The 17,432-nt window shown below is 43.9% G+C and overlaps 1 protein-coding gene across 1 annotated transcript; it reads right to left on the bottom strand.

Annotated features, from left to right (window-relative positions):
• Positions 1-2,970: 2,970 nt before the first annotated feature.
• LOC117074139 (neuroblastoma breakpoint family member 6-like protein) lies at positions 2,971-16,248 on the bottom strand. The gene is given in 7 exon segments (XM_033195359.1): positions 2,971-2,990; positions 5,163-5,326; positions 6,468-6,519; positions 10,520-10,755; positions 13,406-13,508; positions 15,684-15,893; positions 16,109-16,248. Coding segments are annotated over 6 exon segments (753 nt in total). The 5' UTR covers positions 15,862-15,893; positions 16,109-16,248.
• Between the last annotated feature and the right edge of the window lie 1,184 nt (positions 16,249-17,432).

Here is a 17,432-nt window from a genome sequence, read left to right as displayed (position 1 = left end):
TCTCTGAGGCAAGAGACAGCATAACGTTAAAGAAGCAAAGAACACAGAGTGGCTGGAGCAAGGCAGCAAGGGGGAGAATAACAGGAGAGGGATCCAGGAGGTAATGGGGGTACCAGGTTGTGTAGGGCCTTGTAGACCATTGAAAGGGCTTTGACTTTGACTCTGAATGAGACAGGAGCTGTTGGAAAGGTTGGGACAAGGATGGCCTGATCTGATCAGACTTCTTGATGTCGCACTGACTGCTGAAGGAACTACAGACAGGTGGGGAAACAAGGATGAATGGAAGCAGGAGAGCAGGGAGGAGGCTATTGTGATGATCTAGGCAAGAGATGAGGGTAGCTTGGAGCTGGCTGGTATTGGTTTCAGTGATATTTATATTTTCTAATATATGATCATACAAATATTTGAACGTAGAACCAAGTCGAACTTTACAGTGAATACCCAGGATTCTGGTCACATTTTGAAAGAAGAGAGTCCATGGGACTCACTGAGCGAGCAGAGCCTGTGGGATATCTTGGGAGGGTTGCAGCAGGCAGTCAGGTCGTTTGGCCTGGAACTAGAACTGCAGCCCTGGTCTGCAGCATTACATCAGACTCAGATGCCTAAAAAGGATTATATGTTAAAGACAGTCTGCTGGTCTGTTGGTACCTAACCTTTACTGGGTTATGAATCCAATAAACTATGAGCAGTTTGAACTTTTCTGAGAAAATGCAAATAAAGTTATTTGTAGTTGCAGAGGAATCATGAATACAGACAATAAAAGACATTAAATGTATTCTATTTCACTCAGTTACAAAATATTCAGTGTTGCAGAACCATTGTGGGTAAACATTACTAATTTTTAGTGAACATATAAAGACTCCGTGCCTCACCAAGACATCCTCCTGTCTTTCTCCCAAAATTCCTGTTTCTCCATCTGCCTGGTCTATGGGCAATGCACAGAATATGTAATGAAGAAGGGAGTAGTGAGTATTGGGTTATAAATTTCCCTGGAACCTGGAACACACCCTTCTGAATACTGTGAAGATTTGGGTCCCAAGGCTAGGGCTGAAAAGAGGCTTGGGGCTGGCTGGGTGAGCCTTCCAGCCCGGGTTTGCCTCCAAGTGATGCTCCCCCAGGGCGGGGGACATAGGGATGGCGCCCAGCCAGGTGGGAGCCTGGACTCTGCCCAGCCTCAAAGCTTTGAGCTCAGGAAATCCCGAGGCAGGGGAGGGGGACATTGTTGCCACATTCCCCAGCCCTTTAAGACCCCCGAGGCTAATCCCAGCACTTTGGGAGGCCGAGGCGGGCGGATCACGAGGTCAGGAGATCGAGACCATCCTGGCTAACACGGTGAAACCCCATCTCTACTAAAAATACAAAAAAAACGAGCCGGGCGAGGTGGCGGGCGCCTGTAGTCCCAGCTACTCAGGAGGCTGAGGCAGGAGAATGGCGTAAACCCGGGAGGCGGAGCTTGCGGTGAGCTGAGATCCGGCCACTGCACTCCAGTCCGGGTGACAGAGCGAGACTCCGCCTCAAAAAAAAAAAAAAAAAAAAAAAAAAGACCCCCGAGGCAGGAAGGCTGCCCGGGCCTCACCAGCTTCTCTCACAGGCTCCTTCCTGGGAGGAAAGGGCTGCCTGTGCCCTCAAAGACTCAAGGGAGGGCAGGAGGGAGGCTCGGAAAGTGTTGCCATCCCCAGCCCCCAGGCCTGTCAGAGGCTGAGCCATTAACTACAGAGCTCAGGGAGAGACGCTGGACTGCAGCTGGTTTCAGGAACTTCTCTTGACAGGGGAAGAGAGACCAAGGAGGCCAAGCAGGGGCCGGGCCAGAGGTTCCAACGTGAGCAGGGGATCCCTAGAGAGCCTTGGGCTTGATGGAGAGCTGGAATCCTGAGGCCACTTCCCCCAGTTCTGCCAAGTATTCATGTCCGGGATCCTAGGCCTGGGGCCAGAGATTCCCCCTTTAGAACCCCAGCCCTGGACACTGAGTCTCTTTTCACAGGATGTCCCTACTTTTTGGGGTATTGCACCAGGGAAGTCACTCACAGCCAAGTATCTCCTTGGGGACACTGAGCTTGGCTGGGGACAGGCATAATAATTCTCCCCTCCCCATGCCTCTGTCTCTCAGGACTTGTGTGTCTGTGAGTTCCAGCTGCACAACCCCTCCCATCTGGGTCTCTGTCTATTTCACTCTCTGTTTCCATCTTTCCTCCTCAGCTTCTCTCTGGCTTGCTGTCTCTTTGAGTTTCTCTGTCTGCCATATTTCCTGCTATCTCTTGAATCTTAAACTCTTGGTAACAGACTGCTTCCTGGGCTCCAGACCTCTGAGTGCCCTCCGCCCTCTGGGTCGGCATACATTGGGCCCTTTTTCTCTGTCTCTTGACATCTCTCTGGCCTCAGTTGTCCTTTCGGTGGGTCTCTCTGTCATTTCGGTTTGTGCAGATTTCAGTCACTGCCTCGCTCTGTCACTTTTTGTGTCGCTCTCTTTCTTTATCTACAGCACACATGGAAAGGCCTCTCCCCCTCTGTTTATTCCCAGCACCCCACTCCCTCCTCACCCTTCCCACAGAAAGAATCTCGAGGTGAGAGTAGAGACGGCAAGGGAGCGAGGGGTGTGAACTGGGGAAGAGAGTGTGAGGGGAGAGGGTTGAGTATGATGAGGGAGAAACAGAAAGAGGGGATGTGAGGACACCCAGGCAAGGAGGCATCAAGGTGTGCTGGGCTGCAGGAATGAGCACCTGCAGAGCCCAGCGGAGATGGCCGCAGTGACAGGAGGATCAGGGGGCCAAGGAGCTAGGAGGAGGGGATCCAAAAATGGTGCCATCCTCATCAGCTTCCCTTATGTCTTGATTACTCTTCATTCTACCACCCCAAGGTGGTTCTCTCCATCCCCCTCCTCTTAGATTGCTCTCACATAGAGGCCATCATTTCATAACTTTGTGCTGGGCCAGAAGAACAGTAACCAGGTCCTTTCTCATACCAAAGCAGCAACTATTTCAGGATCTTATCTTCTGCAGCCATTCCACCAGGACATGGAATGAGATGGGAAATGAAGAATGCCGATCACTAAAGGGGTACAAAGGGGCCTGTCATCAAGATCCCTGCCCTTTACCATCCTTTTGCCAACTTCATCTTCTCATGAGGGAACATAAGGCAACTTTCTTTAAGAGTTTTTAAGGTTTCAAACAAAGCATGGCCAAGTGCTAAGCAAACTCCACAGGGATGCCTCCCACATGGAGATATGGGAAGTATAAGGCAGGTTGACAGGAGATGGGAAAACACTGAAGGTCTCTGAGTAGGGCTTTTCTAGCACTAGGAAAGGTGTGACCACCTCCTTGAGATGACTTATAGGTACTAGGGAATATGTTCCTCTCTACAAAATATCTCTCCTGAACATCTTTTTGTTGTTGTTGCTGTTGTATTTTTTACAAAGTCTTATTCTGTCACCCAGGCTGAAGTGCAGAGGCACTAACTTGGCTCACTGCAGCCTGCATCTCCCAGTTTCAAAGGATTCTCATGCCTCACCCTCCCGAGTGGCTGAGACTACAGGAATCCATCACTATGCTTGGCTAATTTTTGCATTTTTAGTAGAGACAGGGTTTCACCATGTTGGCCAAGCTGGTCCCAACTCCTGACCTCAAGTGATCCACCCACCTAGGCCTCCCAAAGTGCTGGGATTATAGGTGTGAGCCACCGTGCCCAGCCCTGAACATCGTTAACAGATGGTAAAGACCTTCCTCTGTACCTTATTGTGAAATTGGAAAGAGAAATAAGGATGCCTTTGTCAGAGGATGGTATGAGTAATAAAAGCCACATACTTACACCATCACTGACAAAATGACAAGCCTAATATGGTTTATATTACTATGAAAGCTCAGTGAGTGAATTAATAAAGTCTCTTTCTATTATGTAGAAGAGTATAAAAGCATATAGTCCCCTAACAATCCAAACTTTTGCCCCCAAAGTAAAGTCAAACATTCAAGTAAGGGAGAGGAGACATAGGTCAAGGTTTTAATCTATACACACAGCAGTGAGGCTACCAACCCAAAGGGCTCTTATACACCTAGAGAAGCTCCAATGGCTAGTGTGGAGTTATTCTGGGAAGCGGGCATGCTGGTGGAATTGCTGTTAGATTCAGCCTTTTCTCCAGCAGATAGTTGTTTATTTAGATTGAATTACAGCACTGAGACTAAACTAACAGAGATTGTAAAAATACCTTGGTGTTGCACAAAGATGGAGAACCCTGGCTATTTACCAAAGGGTTGCCAAGACCGAAGTCTTGTCTTTATGGAAATTCCCTGATATTCTATTAGTCAGATGGCACCCTGTGGGAAAGCAAGCACCTGAGGGGAGATGGAGACCGGAGCTTGAAACCCAGGAAGCATTATAATTGCACCTCCAAACATGTGGACAAGCCTGCCAACATTCTTGGGATGGCCAGAACAGCTTGGGAAAACTGTTCAGGAACTATAATTATCAAGAATAGTTCAAGAAGCCTGGGCACGGTGGCTCACGTCTGTAATCCCAGCACTTTGGGAGGCAGGGGTGGGTGAATTGCTTGAGCTCAGGAGTTTGAGGCCAGCCTGGGCAACAAGGCAAGACTCTGTCTCTACCAAAAAGGCAAAAATATAGCCGGGAGTAGTAGCATGCATCTGTGGTCTCAGTTACTCAGGAGGCTGAGGTGTGAGGGTCATTTGACCCAGGTTGTAGGTTGTGGTGAGCCGAGATCATGTCACTGCACTCTAGCTTGGGTGACAGAACAAGAGACCCTGTCTCAAAAATATATATATATTTCAGAAAAGATAAGATGTCTCATTTTAAAGAAGGAGATCTGTTAAACGGATTTGTACATGTGCTGCAGCAGTGGCAGAGAGTCTGCCATAATCTCTTCACTCTCTCCATTCTGGCCTGCTTTGAGTATACCAGCTTGCAGATGCCATTCAGGGCCAGAGGGACTGAGGTAAGGACAGGAACAGAGCAAATTACCTGACCCACCAGGCACCTGTACTTGAGACTTGATCCCAGAGCTGTGTTCAGCCTAATCACTTTTTTAAAGTGAATCTTCAGGGCCTGCCTGCAGAGAATAACATCTCTCAGTTTAGACAGAGGTGTTGAGCATGTAGAATGTAGGAGCTATGGAGAGATTGATAGAGCTTTATTTTTCTTATCAAAGGAGCACTCACTGGCTAAATCCAGAGCAGAGGAGTCTTCCTGTGCATCAAAGAGGAAGGCATTGCTGCTGGGAAGCTGGTGGGAGTCATGGCGGCTGGAATGAATCAAATACTGTTCATCTAGTGAGTCCTCCAGGACTTCATCCATTTCTTCCTCCTGGACCTCCCTCCTGAGCCTGGTGGAGTAGGCAAGACAAGGGATTAAACCAAGGCAGCCTGGAACCACAGCTTCATAGCTAGTTCTGATCTGAAGCTCATGGAAGAGTCACCAAGACCAAAGGAACCATCATATCAAAGAGAAAGTATACAATCCACTTTTGACTGGGAGTATAGTGTGCCAAGAGTTAGTATAGAAGTGAAAACAGCAAGTGATCAGTGTGTTGACCTCATAACACATGGATAAGGCAGCAGACTCAACAACCACTCTAAAATACACTCAGGGCACACAGGACACAAAGACCCATACTATTGGCGTCAAAATGCTGTGTTCAGATTTTATTTAATATGATGTGGAGTGGTCCATTGAATACTGGCTTTTGAGACAACGTAACATCCCAGGGCTTTTGCAGATTTTTTTTTTTTTTGAGACGGAGTCTCGCTCTGTCGCCCAGGCTGGAGTGCAGTGGCCGGATCTCAGCTCACTGCAAGCTCCGCCTCCCAGGTTCACGCCATTCTCCTGCCCCAGCCTCCCGAGTGGCTGGGACTACAGGCGCCCGCCACCTCATCCGCCTAGTTTTTTTTTTTGTATTTTTAGTAGAGACGGGGTTTCACTGTGTTCGCCAGGATGATCTCGATCTCCTGACCTCGTGATCCGCCCGTCTCGGCCTCCCAAAGTGCTGGGATTACAGACTTGAGCCACCGCGCCCGGCCGCTTTTGCAGATTTTAGACCCCTAGCTCTAAATACTTGGCATGGTTTCAGTTTATTTTCAAGGTAATTTTCTGGCTATAAAACATCTGCCAACATAATTCAGGAAAACTGTGCAGAAACCAGAAAGGCATCTCACTTTGGTTTGTAACCATATAGGTTTTAAAGATACAGAAACCAGGGATCCCTGGTTAGTTTACTTTTCGGTAAGACTGACTAGTTAACTAAGTGTGAGAAATTACTAGGAAATAGGAACCAATACAAGAACTGCAAAGGGAACAGAGAACCGTTTTTAAAAGGACACATTGTATAATCAGTCAACAGAAAAAGGAACAATCAGCAGTTTCTGCTATTTCCAGATCTGGGACTTTTAACCTCTTGAGCGCTTGCTTCTGGAATCCTCTCTAGATTTGATCAGTCCATTATCAGCCCCTTCATCATTCAGAGTTACCTGGGAGCCAGTAGCTTTTGCCTGTCTTCATTTTTCTTACCGTTGTGATTTTCTGCAAATCAAAATTACAAAGAGCTAGTCAGAAATTAAGCAGGTCCCATTTCACACATTGCACACACGGGGCCTATATGATCAGGGACATAACACTTTACATGTGTGTTCAGAATGCTCTCTAAGAATTATTGCAGGAGGCCTCAGGTTGTGTCTTTAGAGAAGTGGCCTGGCGGGCTTGCCTGAGTCCACTGGACAGGGTGTTCCTGATGTGGTGAATCATCACCATGACATCAGCTGCCTGAAGCAGAGCAAAAAGTTTTAAATGCCTTTGTTCCCCAGTTCAAAGAATTCTTGCCTGGCTGCCCTTTGGACTTCTCCAGTTGTAACCTTCCTTCCTGCCACAGGCTGGTTGCCAGACCATGACTGTTTGTCCCATTGCTACTCACACACAGAACCTGCTCCAGTCTCAGAGAGGACAAATAGCCCTGTCCTACCTCTACTCCAAAACCAGAGGACTGCCCAGGTGCCTTCAAGTCTGTCCCTGTTGTGCTTCCTCAGATGTTCTTGGGGGTAATTCTTGTTTTTATTCTCAGTTTGTTAGTGAGAATAGGGGGTGATTCTATGAAAAATATTCCAGTATAAATCAACTTTTCTAACATCAGCTTCTACTATATCTTGTGCCTAAACTAACTCCAAAAGATGTGGACAGTTTATCGGGACCTGAAAATAAATAAATAAATAACCCTGAAAGAGAAATACACTCATGAACATTAAGACACTACTTCAACTGATCTGTACAGCAGCCGTGGAATTATGATGTGACCCACTTTACAAATGAGGAAACAGAAATTCAAGAAGGATCAATCACTGCACAAAGTTAGTAAATACAGTGCTGAGACTAGAGCCTAGGTAATTCTGATTCTTAGCCCAGGGGTTTTCCCATTCTAACAAGCTGCCTTCTGTCATACTGTTCTTTCTGACCGCAAAGATTGAATGGAGACTTCTGCTTCTGGCCAAGTTGGAGTAATAGGGACCGGATTTGTCCTCCACCTTAAACAACTAAGAAACTGGAAAAAGTATTTTAAACTGTAGCTTCAACATTGGATATAATGCAGTACAGTACAGTGACCCCTGAGAGAGAGAAAATAAAAGAGATGAGTCCTGTGATTGCTCCAGTTTACTTTCTGAGATTGTCAACTGCAAAGCAGGGAGGGAGGACCCAGGCAGAGCCTGGTAGTAAGTTTGAAGAAGTCAGAGTGGGTAGACATCACAGGACAGACTAGAGAATAAATTGCTGCACAGACAGAATGCCTTGGATATCTGTCTTCAATCTTCAGCTAAGTACTCATTAGTACATGAATTTGAGGAAATTATGCAAAGCAGGGAAAAGAACTTCCTAAAAGGAATAATATCTGTAGCTCACACAGAGTTTGCAACACTTGGTGTTTCCATCAGCTAGAGTGAAAATCCCTTTTAATAGAGGGAGCATTGCTTAGAACAGGAGTCCCCAATCCCCAGCATTGGTCCATGGCCTGTTGGGAACGGGGCCGCACAGCAGGAGGTGAGCAGCCAGCCAGAAAGCATTATGGTTCCACCTCCTGTCAGATCAGCGATGGCATTAGATCAGCATTGGAGCACAAGCCCTATTGTGAACTGTACATACCAGGGATCTAGGCTTCATGCTCCTTATGAGACTCTAACTAGTGTCTGATGACCTAAGGTAGAACAATTTCGTACTGAAACCACCCAACTCCCAACCCCTACCATCCCACCACCACCTTGTCTGTGGAAAAATTGTCTTTCATGCAACCAGTCCCTGGTGCCAAATCTGTGGGAGATCATTGGCTTAGAATCTTCAAAAGAGTATTGCCCCCAATGTAAACTGTGGACTTTGTGTGATAATGACATGTCAATTTAAGTTCATCAACTGTAAAAAATGTACCATTCTGGAGAGAGATGTTGATAGTCTAGGAGGCTATGCATGTGTGGAGGCAGGGGGTATATGGAACTTTTTGTACTTCCTGCTCAATTTTGCTGTGAATCTGAAACTACTCTAAAAAATAAAGTCTATTTTCTTAAAAGTCATATTGCCTCCATAGTGGGAAAAAAATAGCCATTGACTAATAGCTGTGCTTATCCTGCCTAAAAAATTTAAAAAGCCGGCTTGAAAAGACGCAAATTGTTTTTACGTAACTTTATTGTATACTAAAACAAAGTCAAAAGAATTTTAACACAAAATGCAAAAAATCCAGCATTCAATAAGTTACAATTCGCAATGTCTAACACCAAATCAAATAATGTTAGGAATGCAGAGAGACAGAAAACTATAATCCATGATGAGAAGGGAAAAAAAATATCAATCTACTTAAACTGACTTAGAAAGGACACATCAGGTGAGAATTAAAAAACAATAGAAAGGACACAGATGACAGAATCTGTAGACAAGGACATTGAAACAAATATAACTATATTCCTTGTATTAAAGAAGCTAGGCCAGCTGTGGCGGCTCATGCTTGTAATCCTAGCACTTTGCGAGGACAAGGTGGGTGGGTCACCTGAGGTCAGGAGTTCGAGACCAGCCTGGCCAATGTGGTGAAACCCCATCTCTATGAAAAATATGAAAATTAGCTGGGCATGGAGGCACATGCCTGTAATCAAAGCCACTCAGGAGGCTGAGGCACAGGAATCACTTGAATCCAGGAGGCGAAGGTTGCAGTGAGCTAAAATCTCACCACTGTACTTCAGCCTGGGCAACAGAACAATACTCTGTCTCAAAAAATAGAATAAAATAAAATAAACAAGCTAGGGGAAAATATGAAATGATGAAGTGTTACATAGAAGGCCTTAAAAAAGATATAAATTAAATTTACATGAAAAACAATGTCTGAGATGAAAATACACTGGATAGGATTAACAGCAGATTAGGTGCTACTGAAGAAAGATTAACCAATTACAAGACATGGAAATAGAAACAAACAAAGAGAGAGAAAAAAGATACAACAAAAATGAACAGACCATTAGTCAGCTGTGGTAAAATTTCAAAGCAGCTAATACAAATATAACTGGAGTCTTTGAATGAGAGGCTAGAGAGAAAGAAGAGAATATACATTATATATATTTGATATATATGTGCCATATATACTATATTGTATATGCCATGTATAAGACATATATATGTCATTATTCAAATTTGATGAGAACTATAAACATGCAGATGCAAGAAACTAGATAAAGTAAAACAATATGTAAAAGATAAAACTATACAAGGTCTTATCTTAACTAAACTGCTTAAAACCAGTGATAAATAGAAAATCTCAAAAGTGGCCAGAGGAAAAACAACACATTATGTACAGAGGAACAAAAATAAGAATTATGGCAGACTTCTTGTTGGAAACAATGTAAGCCAGAAGACAGTGGAATATCACTTTTCAAACACTTTAAAAACAAAAACTGTCAACTAGAATCCTACAGCCAGTGAAAATATCTGCCAGAAATGAAGATGAGTTCTTATGCTCATCAAGATGAAGTAATCCACTATACTCTATCCCTCTTACTGATTGAAACTAAGAACTCTCAGGCCAGGCACAGTGGCTCACATCTGTAATCCCAGCACTTTGGGAGGCCAAAGCAGGTGGATCACTTGAGCTCAGTAGTTCAAGACCAGCCTGGGCAACATGGTGAAACCCTGTCTCTACAAAAAATACAAAAATTAGCCAGGCATGGTGGCACATACCTGTAGTCCCAGCTGCTTGGGAGGCTGAGGTGGGAGCTTGAGCCCAGGAGGCACAGATTGCAGTCAGCCAAGATCATGTCACTGAACTCCAGCTTGGGTAAGAGAGCAAGACTCTGTCTCAAAACAAAACACAAAACTCAGAACTGTTGAAAGAATATGAAAAGTGATTACCTGAGTGCTCTAAAGAGAAAACAATAGAATGCAGATTAAGGACCATAGTCAAAACTAAAATAAAATCTACAATGGAGATAACTTTGCATTTTTTCTCCCCACTTTGGGGCACTTGGGAGGAGCTAAGGGTCTTCAGAGCCTGTAGCCAACTTACCTGTGGCCAGTTTTCTGACAAGGATCTCTGTCAGCTGGATTCCTTGTACCATTTGCTCACAGAATCTCTGTCTCTGGTAGTAGGCAATGCCAGTTTTCCTGAGAAGGCCCTCAAAAGACTTAACTGTGTTCTTCACATGCTGGGTGAAAAGGTAGCAGACACCTCTCCCTTCCTGTATCTTCTGTTGTGAGTGGGTCAGTTCTTTAGCCTGAGCCTGAATTAAGGGATCATGTATCCTAAGGTGAGAAAGAAGAGTAAAATGTAAGAGGGAATGTAGTGAATAATAGGTTATAGAAGTTTCAGAGGAGACATCTCTTAGAATCCCTGTAAAGAACTCCCAAGCTGAATTCTTCTTTTTTTTTTTTCTTTTTTTTTTTTGAGACAGAGTCTCACTCTGTTGCCCAGGCTGGAGTGCTGTGACATGATCTCAGCTCACTGCAACCTGCGCCTCTGCCTCCACCTCCCAGGTTCAAACAATTCCCTTGCCTCAACCTTCCAAGTAGCTGGGACTACAGGTGCCCACCACCATGCCAGCATAATTTATATATTTTTTGTAGAGATGGAGTTTTGTTATGTTGGCCAAGCTCATCTCGAACTCCTGACCTCAAGTGATCCATGCACCTTGGCCTCCCAAAGTGCTGGGATTACAGGCGTGAGCCACCGCACCTGGCCCAAGATGAATTCTTGTACAAGTTGTGTGACTTGCCTTTGGCAGAAGGAATGAAGAAACAGCCTTTGGTTTGTCTGTTATTTTACTAACTTTGCTTTAAAAAGATGCCCCTTTGGTTCCCCACTTTAGCCTAAGTACATTTTCATATGATATACATCAAGCATTGCGCAGTACTTGGCAAAAAAAAAAAAGCCAGGTTCAAAAGTGTTGGGCAGGTATCTCTGGTATTAATTGAAAATTAAAAAGAAAAATCAGTGAAAAGGTCAAGAAGGACAGTATTATTTTAAATGACATGAAGATAGGCCATAATCAGTAAGTAGGCTGTTAAACCTAAAGTTCTGGCTGGGCACAGTGTCTCACGCCTGTAATCGCAGCACTTTGGGAAACCAATGTGGGAGGATCACCTGAGGTCAGTTTTGAGACCAGCCTGGGCAACCTGGCGAAACCCCATCTCTACTGAAAATGCAAAAATTAGCTGGCGTGTGCACCTGTACTCTCAGCTCCTTGGGAGGCTGACGTACGAGGATCGCTTGAACCTGGGAGGTGGAGGTTGCAGTGAGCCAAGATCATGCCACTGTACTCTAGCCTGGACAACAGGGTAAGACTCCATCTCAAAAATAAAATAAAATAAAATAAAATAAAATAAAATAAAATAAAAAAGTTCTGAGTAGTAATTTCATTACTCTGTGTGGGATTTCATTGTTTTATAATTATTGTATAAATATATCTCATGGTGATATGGCTTGGCTCTCTGTCCCCACCCAAATCTCATGTTGGATTGTAATCCCCAATGGTGGGGGAGGGACCTGTTGGAAGGTGACTGGATCTTGGGGGCGAATTTCCCCCTTGCTGTTATCGTGATAGTGAGTTCTCATGAGGTATGGTTTTTTAAAGTGTAGCACCTCCCTCTTTGCTCTCTCTCTTTCTCCTGTTCTGGCCATGTGAAGACCATACCTGCTTCCCCTTTGACTTCCGCAATGATTGTAAGTTTCCTGAGGCCTGCCCAGAAGCAGAAGCCTGTATGGCCCACAGAACCATGAGCCGATTAAACCTCTTTTCTTTATAAATCACCCAGTCTCAGATACATGTTTATAGCAGTGTGAGAATGGACTAATACACATGGGTTCCAATGTGGAGTGTGAGCTCTGTGAGTCTAAGGACAGTACCACCTATGACCCAACTTACAGCACCTGGTAGTATGTACACATGCAAGTAGTTATTCAGTTAATGTTTAGAACCATGTAGTCCCAGAGCTGGACTGAACATTTGCAGTCATCTACCCCATCTCATGCTCGAGTTTTCTCCCTGATATTCTTCTAAGTAATTATCCACAGGTCCTCTTTCAAACTCTATTCCTTAGAGTTGCTAGAAAGTGTCAGGGGAAGTAAAGACACATACTTCTTTACCTGAGGAGAAACAGGGGCTCCAGACCTATCCCCCCTTCAATCAAATCTCTCTGCTTTGGTGAGTTTTACACATTTGAGCTTCTATGATTTCATTTCAACAAAGGATTAAAAGAACTTTCAAATGCTACAATCTACCTTATGTCTGAAACCCTCTAAGGATAGTCAGTGCTGGTCCTGAGCAAATAATTCATTTTCTACACAACAGCTGCTCAATCATCTATCTATCCCATAGCCCTACCAGTTAATACTCCACCTAGTGTAACACTTTTTTAAAAGGTTTGGAGGAGAAACATTCTTATCATGAAAGGCACTTTGGAAAGTTTGAAAATATCTCTTATAGAAAATGCTAACAATCACCACATCTATAAATGGGAACAAATATAATAGTAACAGAAAATAGTTGTTCAGAGTTTTCTATGTGTTAGAGATGGTTCTAACTACTTGCAACTGTGCATTTAATCTTCATAACCCTCTAAGGTACATACTGTCACTATTTCCATTTTATAAATGAGGTAGTCTAGGTTGATGACATGCAGAAAAGTGAAGTAAATTTGACCAAAGACACACAGATAGAAGCCACATTGCTAGTATTCCAACACAGGCAGCTGTCTCCATTTTACTAATATGCTATTTAACGGAAAACCCTAGACACCTAACTGGACCATAGCCTCATTGTGTCTTAATCTAGTTCTGTGCCTGCCTCGTACATTTCTGCCCTTCTCCTTGCACAAATTTTTTCTTTGTTCTACCAGCCTGGGCTGCCCCACTTCAAACAGGATTTATACACTTCCCACAGAGGTACCTCCTTACCGGAGCCTTGCAGCTGGCCTCCGCAATTCGGCCAGCTCCCTCTCCTGAAACTGCAGCTCCTCCTCCAGCACAGATTCTATAAGGTCTTTGTACTCTTCACACTCTGAGAAAAGACAGACATGCCTGCATCATGGAAGGCTGGACGTGCTGCTGTGGTCACTGCCTGCAGGGCAGGAGGCATGGTCTATCTCAAGGATAAAAGCATCCTCAGTACGAGGCTTTACACTGCGATTTCCATATCTTTATTCCTCAGTCTCTCAACTACTCCCCATTTTAGAGATGAGGAAAGAAAAGTCCACAGGCTGATACAATAACTTGACAAGATGATTCAACTGGAATGAGGCAGTCAGAATTCACATCCCCTGAGGTTTGACTTCAAATCTTTTTTTTTTTTTTTGAGATGGAATCTCACTTTGTTGTCCAGGCTGGAGTGCAATGGCATGATCTTGGCTCACTGCAACCTCTGATTCCCAGGTTATTCTCCTGCCTCAGCCTCCCAGGGAGCTGAGATTACAAGTGTGTTCCACCATTTCCAGCTAGTTTTTGCATTTTCAGTAGAGGCAGAGCTTCACCATGTTGGCTAGGCTGCTCTCAAACTCCTGACCTCAAATGATCCACTCACCTTGGCTTCCCAAACTGCTGGGATTACAGTAAGTGTGCCAATGCGCCCGGCCATGACTTCAAATCTTAAGGCCAATTTACCAAGCCTTACAGCCTCTTAAGTAAAACGTGAACACGAAGGCATGAAATAATGACTTCCTGTGTGTTTGGGAGGATACTAAGAACTATAGGACTGATAGTTCTCCTGTTTCAAGAGTTTCAATAATCCCAAAATATTTCAAAGATTTAAACATTTATCTGTATACAACTGTAAAACTGCATATGGAGGAGAAAGATCCAAATGGCACATGCCCAAATGCTAATAGGTGGTATTTTGAAGGGAGAACCAACACACAGTGTTTGTCATGGTACTGTTGCAGTAGGTTTTTAAGAATTATCATCATGTGATCATCACCACTATCCAAAGAGGTAGTTACTACTCTATTACAATTACAGATGAGGAAACTGAGGCACAGTGATGAAAAGTTAGATTTGAACCCAGGAAATCTGGCCCTAGGGCATATGCTCTTTAATCACTGCACAATAATATCTGTATGCTAAGGTCTTAGGTAATATTTTTCTTCTTCTCTAGCTTGAGAAATTTTTTTCCTACAATTATAATGAATGAAGTTTATTTTTTTTAATTAGTTTTTCCACACACCAAAGCTCATCTTATCCCTTCTTTAATAAGTGGGCTTTTGGCTTTACTTTTCTATGACAGTAAGTTAGACCGCAACTTTTAGCCACCCCCCATACAATGATTTATTTTAAAATAATTGTGGAAATTGGAAAGCAAACTCAATTTCAATGTTAACCAGAATCCTCTTCTAATATCCCTATTCCTCTCATGCCCTTGTTCCCATGTTTCCTTGTCATTACAGCTTCCCCCTTCCCTGACTATTAGTAACAGGTTTGGGATTTTACAGTGGATTTCCAAATGTGAGAGCTGACTGTGGAGAGGAAAGGGCCAGCCCCTAACCTGGCCTGGCCTTCTACTGAGAACGGCGGTCTGCTCCACTTGGCCTTGTTCTCATTTTGGCCATATGTCTCAAAGCTCTGATCCTGGATGTCCACCTGCAGTTGCTTGCTGTCTGTAAAGCTGATACTCAGAGAGAGACAGAAAGGGTGTTACAAAGTCTCTGATTTTCCGGAAATACCCTCAATCTAACCAGAGCATGAGGAATGGCTTATTTGAACTTTTGTGGGAAGAGAATCGGATCATAAAGACTTTTCTCCATGTCTGCTACTGAAGTTTGCATCTCCACATATCTGCGACTCAGTTGAGAATAGGTAGTTTTAAGTTCCTTCGAGGCAGATAAGGTATATACTATTACCTCTTTCACCCCTGGCACAGTGCTTTGCAAATGGGTGCTCTTTAAAAAGTTTAAACTGAATCCTGAGCTGTTTCAACCAACAGTGATGTTACATGTTTGTAGAAGCTGATACTCATTGCTGAGAAGGGAAAGACAGTTTCGTGCCTAAACCAAGATTTTAGTCTCTATTCCTCACTACACTCGCCCTGCAAACTTTACACCTTTGTGCCTCAGTTTTTCTGTCCTTGACAAATAGTCAAGATAAAATTAAATTTGATAGAGAATAAAGTCTGCAGTGTTTCATTTCACAGAGGAAAATGGACAATCATTTATCACTTTGGTGACCATGCCCCTATGGGACCTACTGTATTTCTGCAGGCGATTGGCCAGGGAGTAGGCAGTAGCTTTGGATGCCAGGAATTTCTCTGTGAGGTCTCAGAAGCTCTGTTTGCATTTTTCCAGTTCAGAGCACAAGTACTGATTGGTTTCCAGGATGCTCATTTCTGCCTTTGGACCAAAACAAGTGGTGGGAGACATGGCCATGCTGAAGCTTGTGGAGGAAGTAGAATCAGAGCCTAGGGAGAATAAACCCAAACAAATAATACATTAAAAACAAATGCATGGATTATGGTAATGGTTGCACTACTTGGGTAAATTACTAAAAATTATTGAACTGTACAATTATGATGGGTAAATTTTATAGTATGTAAATTACACCTCAATAAAGTTTCTTTACATTAAACAAAGATTTAAATGAGTCAAAAGAAAGCAGATCTGATTCATAACTTACTTTTGGGATAAACTTTGTCAGCATCCCACAGCTCTGAGAATCCTTAGCCACAAAAACAAGGCACAAGGTGCCTGAGCTTAGAATCTGAGGTACTGTCTGTGGTTCAGGCTCTGACAGGAATGCTAGAGATAAGACCCAGTGCCAGGTAAGGGTCTGGAGTCACGATAACAGAATTAGAAGGTGGGGGTGTCGTGGAATGTTAGGATCTCTGCCTTCCAGGTGTCTAGGCCATGTGGAAACACAAGGTCTCTTCTGAAGGTCACCACCAATGGAGACCACTCCCTCAGCAGTCATTCTCAGTACTTGTACACCCTTGTAACAATACCACAGGCCTATCTCTTTCTAAAATTTAACCATATTTTTATTGTTTATTATTGAAAATGCATAGAAAACATCAAGGAATACATAGTTCCTCAAGTTCTATCGTTGTCTTAAGGACTGTCATGAAGTCATTTTCTTCCTAATGAAAAACTTAACACTTTTAGATAGTCTTGTCGTCCTTCTTTGGTTCTCCAGTTTTCCACATCACTTATATTATAAGAAAAAAAAATCCTGAATATTCTGCTCAGAGTGTGAATAACTGATTTATATGGATTTAGAGGCCAAGTGCAGTGGTTCACACCTGTAATCCCACCACTTTGGGAGACCAAGGTGGTTGGATCAATTGAGCTCAGGCGTTTGAGACCAACCTGGGCAGCATGGTAAAACCCTGCCTCTACACAAAATCGTTAAAAATTAGCCAGGCATAGTGGCACATGCCTGTAGTCCCAGCTATCCAGGAGACTGAGATGGGAAGATCACTTGGGTCCAGGAGTTTGCTGGTTCAGTGAACCAAGATCACGCCACTGTACTCCATTCTGGATTACAAAGTGAGACCCTGTATCAAAGAATAAAAACAAAATAAGTAACAAAAGGATTTTGGTCAATGTCTTAATATACTTCTTGCTGCAAACCAATGTTATACTGGCATCTTTTCTCCCACTGGGGAAGCATGTTAGTTTCTTTTTTCTGTTTGTTTGTTTGTTTTGAGATGGAGTCCCGCTCTGTCACCCAGGCTGGAGTGCAGGGGCACGATCTCGCCTCATTGCAAGCTCCGCCTCCTGGGTTTACGCTGTTCTCCTGCCTCAGCCTCCCAGGTAGCTGGGACTACAGGCGCCTGCCACCACGCCCAGCTAATTTTTTGTATTTTTAGTAGAGATGGGGTTTCACCATGTTAGCCAGGATGGTCTCGATCTCCTGACCTCGTGATCCGCCCGCCTCGGCCTCCCAAAGTGCTGGGATTACAGGCATAAGCCACCGCGCCCAGCCCCCATTTGTTTGTTTT

This window comes from Trachypithecus francoisi, unplaced genomic scaffold, assembly GCF_009764315.1.
Source record: "Trachypithecus francoisi isolate TF-2019V2 unplaced genomic scaffold, Tfra_2.0 Lachesis_group5, whole genome shotgun sequence".
NCBI lineage: Eukaryota > Metazoa > Chordata > Mammalia > Primates > Cercopithecidae > Trachypithecus > Trachypithecus francoisi.
This window is presented reverse-complemented; position numbering and strand designations above follow the sequence as displayed.